This window comes from Bombyx mandarina, chromosome 13 (assembly GCF_030267445.1).
Source record: "Bombyx mandarina strain Sakado chromosome 13, ASM3026744v2".
NCBI classification, from domain to species: Eukaryota; Metazoa; Arthropoda; class Insecta; order Lepidoptera; family Bombycidae; genus Bombyx; species Bombyx mandarina.
Genome location: NC_143220.1, coordinates 7,475,469 through 7,492,780, shown reverse-complemented (window position 1 = coordinate 7,492,780; position 17,312 = coordinate 7,475,469). Strand labels below are relative to the sequence as shown.

Below are 17,312 nucleotides of genomic sequence, written 5' to 3'. Positions count from 1 at the left end.
CCATAAATGTACCTACATAAATTACAGCCCATTTGAGTCAAGTCATAGTTTCAAACCAGATTAATTTAACTTTTGTGAACAATTTAAAGTGGATCAGTATTGAATTTTGATACAAGGAAATAATAAAATAGTTTGTAGATAGATTTTACAATCAATTTATTTTATTAAGAAACATGTGTTCGAGGATTAGTTCTTTGAGAATGATTAACCTTATTTATTCTTTATTTATTTCATTTACTCCAGATTTTGCATCGATATTACATATTATTATTAAACCTATGGTTGCTTAGCAACAAAAATAGACAGGGTCTTGTGAACTTGTGCAGACTTTGATGGAAAACAGCTGGAGGTTCTTTATTGGTTCCAACTCTTAAGCTGGGTACTCACCTAGCTGTGTACTCACCTAGCTGTGTAGCACGTAATGTAACAGATACTGTATCAACCTGCAAGTGGGTACGGCTTGTCCACGGTCCACAGCGTATCTAGCTACGAGCTGCCACGAGCTGCCACGAGCTGCCACGAGCACACTGCGCTGCGAGCCGCCTTTGTGCTCGCAGTGATACCGCCACTCGGCGGGTCACTGCGAGCTTGTTGCGCTCCTACCGCGAGCGGCTCGCAGCGGGCTCGTGCCTACGTACTCACTGGATACTGTATCTGTTACGTTACGTGCTACACGCCTAGGTGAGTACCCAGCTTTATATATCACTCCACTGGCCCAACATTTGGGATGATGAATTGGTGATGCAATGCGTAGACAACAAAAATGATGCTAGAGCATGGCCATCTCTCTTATAGTGGTCAATAATATTATTATTATTGTGTATTATCACAGTAAGCATTGTGGCCCAGATTGAGTTTGTTAGTATCAAATTATACATACTTACCAACCTACTTGGATAAAAATTTATTGTTATATTTACTTACCTGTCGATAAGTTTAAGATCTAATACTAATACACTCATATAGTTATACAACTGTGTTAGTCTTCTAGTGCTACACCAGGTACTCAGCATATCAACACCTAAATAATTAAAAGGTCTCATGTAAACATGTTCACAAAGTGAAATCAATAAATGACACACTGAATACTCAAGGCGGGCCTTGGCATAGTTGGTGTGCATATGCTTCACCAATTCCATAAGATATCACAGTTTCCATTATCATGGTATCGTTTTAAGGTAATCTGATTAATTCTTTTAAAAGTAGGGCCAAACATACCATTGAGACTTGTTCAGCGGACTGTTCCTATGGCACTTATTTCTGAGTAAGGTTTGTGCTAAGACAAATGTAAAATGTGTCAAATTTTCGTTACATAATCAAAACAGATAGCATTTTACTTCAAATAAAGAAATGAAATTGTGTATAGATATCTCAACTCAAAATCAAAATAAAATTTAAGATAGTTAATTGATACAATTAATCCAATTTCTTACTTTGTTTTTGTTGTATTTTATCTACAAAGTTTGAAATGAATATGAATAGTAACAACAACTCGCAAACATGTAGTTCAGTTGGTGAGATGCAGTATTAAATATTTATAGAATTAAGATTTGAAAGTATCGTTTTACGAACATGGTGTTGTCCTGAAACTAATATTTAGAATTTTTAATCTATTACTTTTTTCTTACTTATTCGCCAGTAGTCTAAGGGTCTATTTTAGCTACGTGCGGACGGGTAAGTGACCTCACGGGCTCAACCCGCGAGTCTGCTAACACTGGCCCATCGAATCGTAATCGATATATCTATTACTGTGAATCTGTGCCACGTTTCTATTACGTCTCGAAAACTACGAAATATAGGAAATAAAAGTGGTAAAATCTTATGAAAACATTTATTAAGTATGTATTATTTATATTTTTTACATAACAGCATAATGTATTGTATGAATAATAAGTTGCATGCCTCATTTTACAAATAACAATAACATTCACATTAAGTTATATTCAATTTAGTTTCTTACGCACGGAATGTAATTATTGGCGACGCTACACCAGTCTGGGGACTTATTCATATTGTTTTTTTTTTTTCGTTTCCACATAATTCTCAATCAGGTACATTAATATAAAAATAATAACGATGTTATTTGATTTTTATTTGGTTACACCGGTAGTCTAGAAATTAATGTAAACGCGAGCGTGGCTGACGACATTAACACTTTTATATTAGGTAGGTATATCGACAACAGGATGACAAGCGTCGGCATCCGTGAACATATACGTGGTTGTTAGCGGTACTAATATCTATAGATGAACTATCCACCTCTATACGAAGAGAAGAGCACGGTGTCACCGAGCCACTAAGACTTTTAATAAAAACAATGTTAATTTAGTTGGTGTGAATGGGCAGACCAACTGACGGTCGATCTGGTGCTTAGTGATTATCGAGCCTGTGGCGCTGCCTACATTGGAATTAAATAATAGTAACTTCACCCCTCAGAAAATAAATCGAAAAGCGTACAATTGGTACTAAAGCGTGTGACGTCAGCACCCCTAATTTTGATGTATTAAAGTATTTTAGACGTTATAAAGACACGATGGAACTTTGTCCACCCTATTAGTAAATGCGGAGCGAGTCTATCCCTTACGGTCTTGTTGAATCTGAACGCGGTACTACCATTCCTAATTTACATGACGGTTATCAGTAAAGCAGGTATTTGTATCGTGTCTACTTAATACGAGTACCTATTCATTTATTTAATGGATCTACATATTAAAGTATCTGTGCTATTTATATTGTTAAGAAATCTTATTGGTTAATTGATTTTTACTATTTAGTGTACAAAAGAGCTGGGATGATAAATTTTTATTCAAACTTCTCTCCTTGTCTTTTTTTAAGAAATGAGAAACTTGCCGTTTTGAGTACTAAACAATTTAAAGTTAATATTAAACTAAACAATTTAAATATTAATGCGAAAGTAATGTAACTTTTAGTTATAAAAAACCAGGGAATATCAAATTGATAAATGTCATTCAAAATTATTACATGAAAATTAATTTATTTGTGAAACAATAACATTGATTTCTTTTTTAGGACTTTATTTTAACAAATTCGCGAGTCACTGCGAGCATACAGTCGACACCTGGTTCTACTGTCGTTTTGTATCATTTATTAATTTAATTATAAATTTAAAACCACATTTGATAAAACTAGAACTTTTCAACGATTTGATTCATATGGTTCCTAAAAAGATGAACACACGCAATGTATATATGTACATACACACACATATATATGAAAATATGTACATTTTTCTATCAAAACTGTTTTCGTTTGCGTGTCAATGTTTCGCCAGCCTCACATTAAAATAAACATTAAGCAGTGCCATCATTTTAAATGAGGTGTACATTTCACTTAAGTATAAGTAAAACGCACAACGTGGTCACAACGTTTCTATGTTGCGGGTATTGTCATACATGGATGACGATTTTTTTTGTGACGTGCACAGATTCGTGATTCATTTGTTTTCAAATGCAACTCGATCGAACAACGTTTTATAAGATCAACTTTTACAAACAACAATTTAACAGTGTTAAATAGAATGTATTCAATCCACCAAGTCATTGAAGGCAGAGAAGCTAGTGGTCCACGTGGCGTTCTTTGTCGCTCACGGATATGGATAATGCCAGAGCCCCTGAAATCCTGTATCATAGTTAACTGGTAAGACTAGGGTACAAATTACGACTATAAGAAGGTCTTATATCCGGGCCAGATAAATGCCCAGTAAAGTAAGCTATGTGGACCTATATGGACGTTTACAATTTCATATTAACAACAACAATGATGGCAAAATAAATACAAGACAACAATACAAGCAATATTACAACACACTTCACCGACATTACATTATGTTACGTACAATTATACACTCGAAGGATTTCATCACTAATCCGTTTAGATCAACTCCACACTCCCCAGTTTTGTACAAAGGCACTTCAGTACATACAACACATTCGGTATTCTAATTTAAAAATATAGGTACATAATAACACGAGATAATATTTACAAATAATTTTGATAAAGATCACAATTCAAGCACTACCAAACTTTAAATATCTCTCAAACGATCGAACCTGTCCAGTGACGGATGTTAACATGGTTGTAACATTTGCAGATTCTGGCTTCGTAGTTCTACAAGGAACGACGTATTGGACAGATTTGTTCGTGAGGCACTTCCTCTTCCAAGAGGAGCAGGCCATTGACTGTGACGACCTACTGTTCTTTGTTCGAAAACGTCATGTGAAGGGATCGTCGCGCTACCTGCCTAAATACGAGGTAAGCTACCAGGACCACAGAAGACTACGGTGTTCATTTTGGCATATAGAGAAATCATAACAACTAAATGGGAAATTAAAATTATATTATGAAGGTTACATCTTTTAACTCCCCTCAAGTATGTTATCCCTCAGTAATGAGAACATGTGTACTACCTTTGAATTTTTTTTTTAAAAGCGATTTTTATACTTCATGTTTTGTGTCGTCAAGACTAAAAAAATAAATCGAAATATATTTATGAGTAGAATGTATGTGTACGTTCAAGATACCGTACAAACGCTTATCAAGAGATTATTATCGAACAGTTTTATGATATTTTTACCTGTTTCATACTGTTAATATTCTGATAATATTTTGTTTTCTTGTATTTTTTCGTTGAAAATTCTACACCAATTTATCACAATATTCATAAATGTTGTGTTCAGGATAAATATAATGTAGAATGTAAGTCTATTGCTCATACACATTATACATTTTACATAATTAGCCAATAATAAATCTTCAAAAATATTGCGATGCTTGTCAACTTTGAATGATAACTCAAGGTAGAGGAGTGCTGAGCGGAGAGTACAGCACACTGAGTTGTGGAATGTCGCTTTCTTAAATAGTGTCGGCGCTCTAACTACCCAACCGATTACTCGAACAATTAATGTCTCCCGATTCAATCCTAGTTTAGCACCATTCTTTGAAAACGAACAGTCGCTGAAGAACCTTTGGAAATACAAAAACTATCATTTAACAACACTCAAGTATGTACTTTATTTGAAACAATATAAAAATATGTTTTCTTATTAAAGGCTAGGAGCTTAGAGTGTGTAAGTGCAGCCGCACTCGGCCCGAGCCAAGCAGTACGGTACATAAATACTATGTTCTTATATAGACTCCAGATTTATAATTCTATAACCACTTATAAAATATTTAATTTACAAAACAAATATTCTATCAACAGCTGACGATACATTCATTTGCTTATTGTTCTTTGTCCAATAAAAGATAACTTATATTACTTTTACGATACACAACAACAAAAATACACGAAGTAGTCCGAAATAGAGTTCGCGACAGAGGTGAGGTTCGACTCTTTGTCAGATTGCCGTCGAACCCACTGCCACGTAGTTTGACACAGTCTTGATCGCGACCCGTCCTCGGCCGTGGTAGAGATTCACTATTGTTCATCGACCGGCCCGACCGGCGGCGCCTGTTCGCAGACGGACGTCGAGGTGTTCCGTAAAGACTCCAAAAAACTGCCGATCGGCGACCCGGAGATCGACTGGGAGGAAACGGTCTACCTCAACCTGATCGTGCACCAGTTCGACTACACGCTCACGCTGGCCATCTGCACGCGCACCAGTCCCAAGGAGCTGCAGGTGTTGAAGCGGCACTCGCAGAAGGTGAGCGTCATACTCGCTCCGGCGGCGGCGGGGTCGCTCGGGCGCGTCACTAGCTTAGCCTGTTGAAGAGCTTCGTGCGAGGCCAGGGCAGCGGCCAGTCGTACCGCCGCGGCACCGGCCCCCTCACGTTGCGCTCCAGGTACGTGAACACCCAGTACCACCACTCGCGCTGTATCATGTAATGGTTGTATCCGTTTCCTGTCCGATGTGGCGTCACGAGCAGCGAGTGAAACGTCCAGAACAGTCTCGTGGTTATGTAGTACGCGATCACCACGTCCACGGTGTAGTGGCCATGGGCGAGCAGGACGAACGAAACGCCCATCACGGCGGAGCCCGCCATCGCCCAGTGCATGGGCCACAACTTCTTGGGTGAGTATTCCGCGACTATCAGATAGCTGAGCACCAACACCATCGTGTGCCCCGAGTATATGTAGTCTCCACAGTATGTGTGTTTTCCGTTTATCGAAAGCCCGAAGCCGGATATCAAGTAGAACATTCTCTTGATGATGAGCAGCGGGGCCGTGCTGTTGCTCTTTGGGCTACAGGTGTACGTCATGCTGGACACCGGCAACACGGTCACGAACATCGTGATCGAGCGGTACAAGTACAGCAGGCCGATGATGAAGAACAGCCGACGCGCCACGATGAATCGGTGCTTGTGGAACACGACCACTAGCATCGCGACCGTAGTTGATACCATGATCAGGTACTCGGAGACCGCCAGGCCCCAGTCGTGCGCCGGCACGTTGTCTAACACTATGTCGTTGAGCGGCTTCGTCGTGTTCCGGTCCGGCAGTCGCTCGTGCACCAGCGATAGTGAAATCATGTTGATGCAAACGCACATGAATAGGAAGAAAAATGATAGAATCGTTTTCCATATTTCTTTAGGGTATCTTTCTTCTCTGACGGTGCCCGGAGGTAACTCTATGATGAAGTCGCCGGTGTGCGTTCTCTGCGGAGAGTGGTCCTGGTCAGGGTCGGACTCGTCCGTGGCTGGCTGCGGTGCGTCTGTTTTGGTGGTGCGAGCCAAGAGCGGTTGCCTCTGCATGAGTTCCGCTTGGCTGGGCATTGTGCCGTTTTGTGGTTGGTCGTTTTGTTGGCGAGGAGGATTGTTGTTTAGGTCATTCCGTTTGAAGCGCGCCTCGAAGTTGATTCCCTTGATCTCTTCGCGAGCGGTCTGAGAGGCTATGTCGACATCACAGACGGGAGGAGTCGGCGGGGGCGAGGGCCGGCACGCGGGCACGCAGGGCACGAGGGCTAGCTGCTTGGAAGGCACTTCATTTGCGAGATACACACGCACAGACTCCACTAGCGGTTCGGCGAAGTTAATTTGTTTTGGTGGCGACGGCTCCTTATCTGGGGAGCGTGCTGCGATCGTCATCCAATCACCATTTGGTTGAATTGAACCTGAAATTGAGAAATTCTCATTAGGAAATGCTAGTATAATAATGTGAATGTATTAAGTAAATAATGTAAATAAACATATTAATTTGTGTACCGACTCAGTGACAGATAACAGAGTTTATTGTGTTTGGTTGCATTTGGAATGCCGCATGTCGTTCTAAGTTAACAAACTTCCATACTTCGCATGCGAACAATTATTGACGAAAACACAACACTAATAATATAAATTGTATTGAAAGTAATGAATCAGTATAATTTACGCCATTATTGACTGGAAAACTACTAAGTGAGAATGTTTTTGCTATCGTGTATTTTATCACATGTTCGTTCTCATCGCCTAGTTTCAGACATTATATATTTGAAGGTTGGTATTGTTGGTAAGCAGTATAAACATACTCGTATATAATGACATACAAATATGCGGTAAATCGTATATTCTAGAAAATGTACGGCGAATAAACACAAACTAACAATAGCAGCGAATGCACGGTTCAAAGACCGCCGGGTGGGATTGCGAGCCGCGCCGCCGTGTACCGGCGCCCCTCCTCTATCTGCTGTCAAATGATCGTAATTAGCCGTAATTGTTTGTTGTGGGCCGCGACTCGCGACTCGCGACTCACCTTTATGGTAGTTTCACGAGCACTGCGCGTGGCCTTCGAGATGCGAACACTTCGAGATAGCTGTCGTGAACTGTCGACTACGTTTCACTTTAAATCTCCGGACAAATGTTTTGTTCCACCTTTACGAATCTTTTTCTTTAGAAGATTCGGACTCACCCGATCAATGTGCGAACTGTCATTCGGAGCGAACGCGAGGGCTCATCGATTGGGCGGCTCAGTATCCCGTGTGCCCCTCAGGAACGCGGCTTCGGCTTCGCGTTCAGATATTTCATAGATTCATATAAACGAGGTCGAAATAGAAAACGATATAATGCACACACTTCACTGCATATCGGTAACGGCATCAGTGGCACTAGAGAAGGCGTCGACGCTGACACTCGCGACGAACCTATTGCACTTTTAGATTGGCGGCTCGAGTGGCCACAGCGGATATTATACTTTATTACAAATGAATGTTGATCGGGACGTTATGATACTGCTGAGCGTCGGGTCGTGCACGCGACGACCGCGTACTAGAAAAGATTGAACACTGGTTGGCTTCGGTCCGGCGCCGAGTGTCGGGGCTCGTCGGCTTCGTTCGTGCGCACTCGGCTCAATGGAAGCAATTACGCGCAGGCTGACGTCACGCCCCCCGACCCCGGCCCCTCACAGCTGCTGTCTATTCGGAGGGTCTACACTGAACTACACTCTACTGTGAATGAGGGAACTTCGACCGAACGAGCGACGCTTTTTAACTATTGGCCGTAACTATAATATATGAGTCGTCTATTATCAAAGGTGGCAATCTGTGCATTTGGACAAAAAAATGTTATTGATATGTCAATACAGATTGATTTGAATATAATCGTCTCCTTCAAAGAATACGGTTCAAAACCTGCATTAAATGAAGGTTAATAGTTAAGCTGTTATTTATCTAAGATGTCGTTCCGAAGAGTTTTGTGACTGCCAATGGAATACAAAGTCAATAATTCGTTTTTTTTATTTACCAATAATTGTCCAAAAGTCAGATTGCCGGCTTTGATAATAGTCGACTCATATATAGTCTGTATATTGAGAATTGAGATTGAAGCGAGCTTACGGTCATAATTTCGCTGCATACAGTGCACACACGATTAACGAGTGTTATTAAATAACATAGCAGTAATGCATCCTGGCCAGTAGGGTGCGACAGCCGTTAAACCACACAATTGAGACTTGGAGCTCACGACACGAAGTGGGTGGCGACGTTCATGTTGCGATGTTTACGGGCTCCAGTAACCGCTTAACGCCAGATGTACCGTGACATTGTCACTATGTTAATGTGGAATTAAAAGAATGTAAAACTGATTGATAAGTTGAATTATGACACTGGAACGACATTGTAGCGTATTTATTATCTATTAGAATAGATAGATTATTCTAGCGACCTGATATTTGTAGATTTATAATCAAAATGTAAACCATTTTTAAAAGAACAATAACTAAAAACAAAGGAGTCAAATTATCGTTCGGTCCTTTTTTCAAGATGTTAAAACAAAGGAGAGAATTTAATTTAATTTACTCATAGGGTCTCGAAGTGTGGTCGAATTTCGAATCAGATAAATTCTGGTTCTGTTTTATACTTCTACAAATTAGATCATGTCGGAATGAGTATCGTGTTTGCATTTATTGTACCTACGTTCTGAGATCCGGTTTAAAATAATGAGGACATAACTTAGAAGAGTTTTATAGATACGTAGTAAAACCGACCACGCACAGGGATCTCGCAATTTACGTGTGAATTGTGCAATGTTGAGATTATCTTACTTATATACAGTAATATCAAGGTTTATCCCGATTTGATCAGTTGCTAAGCTCGATTTCAAGTGTATTCGGGAGTGCTCACTGCTACCCGTTAGTGAGTGATACGCTGGAGTTCTTCATTCTTTTTTATTGAACACAGTATTGGCCTTCCTGATCAAGTGGCTGAGAGGTTCGCCACTGAAATCGCGTTCTTGCGATGGATATAAAATATCTTTTGTTACCAGGTCGACCTTACAAATGTAACATGGACTGTCCTGCCAATCTTTATATATTATATAGAACTATAATGTGGCATAATGTAATCAGTAGATGCGAGAATACAGCATCGGTTTCCTCAATGATGACTGTTAAAATTAGGTCGTCACCAGTAGCGCTTCACGACCGCTCTGTTGTGACACGAAGATGATTTTTATATTATTGCATCGAATTCATGATGATTAGTTACATGTAGGGCACAAGATACTCATACAAGTAATAAGAGTAATTATTACAGTATGAGACAGCCTCTAGTGGTTCGAACACGTGCTAGAAAAATTTGGACCACTACGAAAATGTATATTTTTATTTATTGTTTAAGTGGGTGGACGATCTCACGGCCCACCTGGCGTTAAGTGGTTACGGAGCCCATAGATATCTGCAACGTGAATGTCCCAACTACCTTGAGATGTGAGTTCTAAGGTCTCAGTTTTTACACTACAATGACTGCCCCACCATTCAAACCGAAAGGTATGACTGCGGTGGTGGTGCCTACCCGTGCGACTCACAGGACGTCCTACCACCAGTTATTACGCAATTTTTAGGGTTTTATTTTTATTACAAGATGTTATTCCTTCACCGCGGAAGTCAATCAACGTTTGTGAAGTACGTATAATATAATATTAGAATACTTGGTACATGCCGCGGAATTTGAACAGGCACCGTTGCATCGCTAGATACGAATGCACCGGACGTTTTCTTATCTTTTAGGCCACGACGACTTGTTCTTTTGGCCACAACGACTAGTTAAAATCGTGGCCTATCGTTAATCGTTAAAATAATATCTAGCTAATTTTAATTAAAAAACGCTTACTGCGCTCATTTTACGTTTTTTGCTGATGATACCTAACCATGTTAAGGCGTGTTATAACAGTGTAATAACAAATTTGGTTGTAGTTAATACCGTATTCAAATTTCGATGAACAACACCTTGGCTGTCCGTGATCACGAAAATTCAATAGTATTCGAAGCATCGGAAATAATATAAGCGAGATTAAACCTATAAATAGTTTCAATTATATCTACAATTCGCGGAAACCGAAAAAAAATACTATAACGTCAAGGAAACCTGGAGGTGGTGACTAACGCTATCTATGGGTAACACGTTCAGAACTCAGAATGAACCGATGCGTTTTATAAGTTTCTAGATTCCGATTGTGATTTAAAAGCTCATTAACGTGACATTTAGGTTGCGTTAATAATTAATCTCAGTTATTTTAATACGGTGCCAATTATTATTGTGGAACTTTATTGTTATTTCATTAATTTACCAAATAGCCCGATTAACAAATTATACCACTAAGTAAGTGCCTCTTCGTCATTTCTACAAAACAACTTTGGTAAACTGTAATGGTAGCGAATATCATAGGTACGCTACGTAATGAGAAACGCGACAAAAATCTGAATCGTGCTAATGATGTAATCAAGCTAAGTTTGCAAATATACAATTATTTAACTTACAATTATAATAATTATTTATTTATCATTATCATTATATACTTAAATTTATAATATTAAATTGTTTGTTAGTTTTTAAATGGTTCTCTGAATCAGAACTAGTAGAGCAATTCTTTGTTAGCTCGGTCTATCCATTGCTCAGAACTTTTCCCCGTTTCTTATAGGGTTCTCTTCATTGATGTAACAAATTATGTAAGAAATTTGGTTAGGCCACTTGTGGTCAACGTTAATTTTACTTTATAAGGATTTCTAAGAACTTGGTATGTTAATTTAAACACAAAGGATGTTTGTATACCAAAAGTGAGAGTTATACGCGGCCCTAACTCGGTCAACAGCTCTACCCAGGCCACCTGGATACTAGCACGTCTTATATTTAATCACGGATATGGTGTGGCGGTATTGTGTACCTTTTTATTATAAATATTATACTGACTGGCGTGGTTGAATGATCAAAACCTACCAAAATCGTTAATACTTCACCCTTTAGGTTCATTTTGTGTATTAAATTTTCGAATTTGTTTAGTTTAATAATAATCAAAAAATTAAAAAAAAAAAAATAAGCTATCGTTTTCCTTCCAAACTAACTCGCCTATGATAACAGTTTATGTGTGTTTCTTTACGAATTTGTCACATCGGCAACGGTGAGGGCCTTGTAAATCCCTATTACGACACTTTCAAACTGATCGAAATCTGAATTGTTTTTTATTACCTAACCCGGCAGACTAGTTCACGACCACCTGTTGTGTAACGAGTGTATTTTATCTAATTACGTTTAGCCTACGCCGCGAACCGAAATGCATGATGGCTTGGTTCAGTAAAAAATGTTCACCATCCTTACTGGTGTAGATTTAATTCGCCATCAAGCTCCCTTTTATCATTATTTACCCTTCAATGGGAACTTTTTTTGGTTTATAAAAAGCTAGGCGGTATACTCGTCTGCGTTCGAATAAAAAAGAAAGGACGTGAAGGGTTCGCCTAGTGTACATAAAATACGTACGTGACTACGGTCATCGCTCACTTGAAAGAACAAGAATAGTACCCTTTTACGGGTTTAATAATAAATGTATTTATACCCTTAAAACGGGATTAAAATGTAACAAAACATTGAAGTGAAACAAAGCTTCGTGTTGGTTTCAAAAACAAAACAAAGGAAATTTGTTCCCAAATTTTTTTCTCGTCCAGCGCCGGATAATGTTATTGACAAAGTCACAAATCCTGAATACATATTCTAAGGTCAGAATTATCGAAAATATTAATGGTTGTCCAGATCTCTTACCTGACCACACTTATCACAAAAACAAAATGTTTCGACACATGAAAGGAACCTCATAGAAGATAGATCGTTTTTATTGTTTTATGATATCCGGAACTTAGTATTTGGTGCACCATGTAAATAGGCTGAAGTCTCACTTGTATTGTACATATAACAGCTGTTCAACCCTTCAAATCGTAACGCTTGACGGCTTCGCCATAGAAATAGGGGTGATGATGATTTACAATGCGCTCTTTCCAGCACCAATATACTTGTTTAAGTAAAAATTTCAATGATGTGAGGATGACGTTTTCTTCCTCTGTTAATTTTTTACAGGAATGTGAGTTTTTTTTGTTCTATTGCTGTAGTTATTGTCAAGGATAAAATTATTTTCGATATTTTATAATGAGTCATGGTCGTCATGGACTACAAAACGTTCGATCGTCATCAAAAAACAGACGTTTCCGCATGTACTCGACTACACAATAGTTTCACGTCGATATCTCTTTATTCAGCTGTGCATTATCGCTGTTATATTATACAGCATAATTACATTAATTAATATTCGCGATACCAATTTTCTTCACCTGAAAATGTGTTTGAACATCTAGAATAGTCTGTTGAATACGTTTGTACTATTTTATAACTAATGTTTCATATTTTTGATCAGACGTGAATTTTAGACGACGCGGCAGACGGTGCACTGCGTGTTATTAATAAACGCGTGCAATATTGGCAGCTCGGCGTCCTGGATGTTCGTCAGCCGTCTCTGCGTGACGCGGCGTGTTGTTGTGATCACGATTCTGGTTACCGTATGACACATTTTTTATGTTGTGAAACGCAGAATGGGCCCAAAATTTCTTTTATGTGGTAATGGAGAAGTACTTTCTATAGATCAATAGATCGGTAAGTTCATGTCCTCCTGACGTTTCATAAATTCCTGTGATGGCTAGAATATGCGTTTTAGTATTACATCTATAGAGTTCGGTGATCTCTGCCTGAACTGTCGCTTGTTCATTGGTTTGTGTAAAGTTAAAGATGAGAAATCATTTATAGTCGTTTTGTCTTTATAAATGACATTGTCATAATACCTACTTCTAGATAATTTGTATAGATTTTTGTAATATCATTGACATCTTAATACATCCATTCAAGATAATAAATAGAGAACTAATGACTTTTCACTCCATTGTCGTTGACGATAATGGTGTGCATATTAATGTAGACGTGTGAAAGCCCGGGCTCGTAAATATTTCCATAGCAGCTTATCTACCACATATATTCGGTTGTTATTATCTGTATTATTTTTATCGCCCTAATGTCGTTATTGCCTCCCGAGGCAAAGAAATTATAAACAGCTTACGAAGTTACTCGTTTTTGCTATTCAAATATAACGTTACTAGCTTTTGCCCGCGACTTCGTCCGCGTGGAATAGTTCAATGCTGTCGCGGACTTTTTTTTTAGATCTTTTAAAGAGGAATAATTCTGTCATATATTATTTTAGAAAAACTTTAACCGTTTCTGCAGCGCACGCAGCGGAAGCTCTCAAAAGGGGAAACATCCCGATTTTGAAACATTATTTATTGGTGCTCCGCTTGTATTGATCTTATCGTGATGTTATATTGCCTATAGCCTTCGATAAATGGGCTATCTAACACTGAATTTTTCAAATCGACCAGTAGTTCCTGAGATTAGTGCGTTCAAACAAACAAACTCTTCATCTTTGTAATATACTATTATCTTTGTAATATAATAATTTGTAACATAGAAGATAGTTTGTGTTCTTTGATCGTTCATGTTCTTCGTTCGTTCCAAATTCTACAGTGTGAAGTAGGCTGACAATTGAACACTAGGCTGAGAACGTTCTTCAATTAAACCTTTCAATCAATCAAATAAAATCGATCAAAAACCAATTAATACCCTGTTGCGGAAACAACATAGAATTATAATGCAAATAGTATTTAAATGCGAAAACGATAAGCCGATATACCCCAGACAAATATCCCATCCGATTTAAAAAAAAAAAACAACAAAAATACATACCTATGTCTGAACGTGTTTATGAAATTTTTGAAATTTAGATTTAATCATTTTATGATACGTAATTTTGTGTAGGTATTCTAAACATTGTTTTGAGCCGTCTTTTATTGTGGAATGCAGTTAAGTATACGGTTCATTTGATGGTGAGTGGGGATACCGTGGCTCATTGTGGCCTCTCGTCGCTACCAGTCGTTGAAGACTCTTCTTGAACCTGTTTGAATGTAGCAAAAAATGTCCGCTTAGTGGACCACAAGAAAGAAAGTATCATATCATTAATGATATTATTTGTTTGATTGTCATATTAATTAGTAATATGTTTCAATTGTAAACTTCCTCTTCGATTCAATGGTAAGTTTTTATTTTAAAATTAATGTTTAAGCCTCAAGCTCCCCTGTATCGCCACGTAGCGAACTAGAAAGAAATCAGGTTTGTGATCTTTCTTACGAAATTGTACTACTACACATATACAAAGTAACATTGAAGGTGCCGAGGTCACGGGACCGGCATCATTTCTGACAGGTATGTTTTTGTTTTCTAAATATTTTTATTACCTTTAATCTATATTATGTAATTTTGCTGCTAAAGTGCTCTGAGGAATTGTTTGAGATAATCCCATCATCTCTTTTTTACCATCGCGGCATCGCACCGCCAGCCACCGGAGTAGAGTTCATACTACCAGCCACTCTGTGTTCACTCACAGTGCGTTTCTAGAGATCTTTTTTGCCACGTACCATCATACTTTGGAATTAGCTCTCCTCTACGGTGTTTCCCGAGCGCTATAATATGTCCTTGTTCTAACGAAGCTTATGGAGAGCTAGGCAGTTAGGCAGCGGCTCGGCTCTGCCCCTGGCATTGTCCATGGGCGATGATAAACACTCATCATGAGGTGGGCCGTATGCACGTCTGCCTACAAGGGTAATAAAAAATATTCTCTTGATATTTGTTTCGAGATATGGTTAGTCGAAGCTCACGGCCTCACAACATACAACAGGCAACATGGATGCCGCCGTCCACCTTTTTTTTAAATTGTAGAAACGATCATCCTATTCTCTAATGGCGCCGACAGGATATATGTCTGGTTCACGGCAATAACTGTCCAGACTGTGGTACCAAACAAGTAATGCAATATTAGTTTTGGACACATGTTACGTCGGTACCTGATATTATAACTAATTTGATTTAATAATTTAATTTTCATACTTGCCGAATACTATAGTACACACCGGCCACCTTGCATACGACACTTATAAATAATAAGAATGAACGTGGATATAGTCGTACTATGTTTGTGAATATGATAGGTTGTAATGCGAATGTAAAGCGGCGTGCTGTTGTTTCTACTGTACAGGTCTACGCGTCTCCGAGCCGCCGCAAGATGGACACGAAGGGGGAGGGCGAGGAGATGACGTACCCGCATATCTGCTTCATGGTCGACAACTTTGACGAGGTGAGTGATTCGAGTATACGACTATTTTAAAATATTTTGTGTTCTATGAGTAATTGTGTGTGAGAGTCAAATCAAACTACTACATACTAATAGCTTTTGACATCTCTATCACTACGTAAAATGTCATATAGCGATGTAATATTATTTATCGAATGACTTCCAATATACTTCGAGGAGAAATAAGTTAAGGAAAATAATTAGTAACTGCTCGATTTTACGTACACAGAAAATGACAACATTTTAGTTGACCACGAATTATTGTGTTTGTCTTTATAATTTTAACAAAGACGAAGAATTCGTTTTCAGAAGTAATTTCGTACAAGTGCAAAGCTAAACGCGGTTTTTTATTGTTTCAATTCGTCCAACCTTGCAAGTTAATTAAAAAAAAGCTAATAAGATTTTCAACCTAACAAACTGACGCGTAAGGCACTATTTCAGGAAAACCTTTCCAATCACGAATTATCTCATGATATAATTTTCAATCCATACGTATTTACATAAACTAGGGGTCCCGCAGTAGCCAAAATTCAATTTTAATTAATTGAAATTATAAGTTTGAACATTATTATGATTCTATTGTCAAAGACTATTAATACTTCTATAATCACAGATTTCGCCAAGACTGCACTATAGACAAATAATATTAAATATTGGCTATATTAACCTATTCTCAATTTGACTACAGACTTTAAGCAATAACAAAAGTTGACAATAAACCTACGAATAAATAATTATTTATTCGTAGCAATAAACAAAGAATTGTATATGTCCTTATGTGTGTGTGTGTGTCAAATACATGGTAGTGTGTGTAATGTTTTTTTTATTGATTCAATGTATTTTTAATGCATAATTAAAAAAAAAAATTAGCATTCTGCATTCCTTCTCTATAAGTGTGGGAAATTTCATTCTCCGTCCGCGCAATTTTTGTAAAAAGGGGTACAAAGTTTTAGCTAAACGTAATGTATAGATCTACAAGTGCTTGATTCCAAAACAAAGCGACTATGTATAACTATTGATTTGATGTTTTTGTTTTTATTTTTTTATTGCATAGATGTGTGGACGAGCTCACGGCCCATCTGGTGTTAAGTGGTTACTGGAGCTCATAGATATCTACAACGTAAATGCGCCACCCACCTTGAGATATAAGTTCTAAGGTCTCAGTATAGTCACAACGGCTGCCCCACCCTTCAAACCGAAACGTATTACTGCTTAACGGCAGAAATAGGCAGGGCGGTGGTACCTACCCGTGCGGACTCACGAGAGGACCTACCACCATTAATTACGCAAATTATAATTTGTCGGGTTTGATTTTTATTACACGATGTTTCACACCGTGGAAGTCAATCGTGAACATTTGCTTAGTACGTATTTCATTAGAAAAATTGGTACCC

At 38.3% G+C, this 17,312-nt stretch overlaps 2 protein-coding genes across 7 annotated transcripts in view; one reads left to right on the top strand and one right to left on the bottom strand.

The window, feature by feature from the left end:
- LOC114241184 (uncharacterized protein KIAA0930 homolog) overlaps positions 1–17,312 on the top strand; it is a 52,810-nt gene that overhangs the window by 2,185 nt on the left and 33,313 nt on the right. For all 3 annotated transcript variants that reach the window (XR_016324131.1, XM_089732609.1, XM_089732608.1), the window contains exons 2-4: positions 4,112–4,272; positions 5,481–5,663; positions 15,823–15,921. Coding sequence is in view for 2 of the 3 variants with exons in the window: in XM_089732609.1 (XP_089588735.1) it covers positions 4,112–4,272; positions 5,481–5,663; positions 15,823–15,921 (443 nt within the window). In the remaining variant the exon portion in view is untranslated. The remainder of the gene's footprint in view (positions 1–4,111; positions 4,273–5,480; positions 5,664–15,822; positions 15,922–17,312) is intronic.
- LOC114241247 (phosphatidylcholine:ceramide cholinephosphotransferase 2) overlaps positions 5,007–17,312 on the bottom strand; it is a 104,417-nt gene continuing 92,111 nt past the window's right edge. Inside the window, exons 1-2 of one of the 4 annotated variants that reach the window (XM_028172042.2) lie at positions 7,844–8,391; positions 5,007–7,070 (exon numbers count right to left, since the gene is read on the bottom strand). In XM_028172042.2, coding sequence (XP_028027843.1) covers positions 5,713–7,044 — 1,332 coding nt within the window. In that variant the 5' untranslated portion in view covers positions 7,045–7,070; positions 7,844–8,391 and the 3' untranslated portion in view covers positions 5,007–5,712. Of the gene's footprint in view, positions 7,071–7,538; positions 8,392–17,312 lie in introns of those variants that run through there. The other 3 variants (XM_028172043.2, XM_089732611.1, XM_089732610.1) reach the window with 3 other exon arrangements.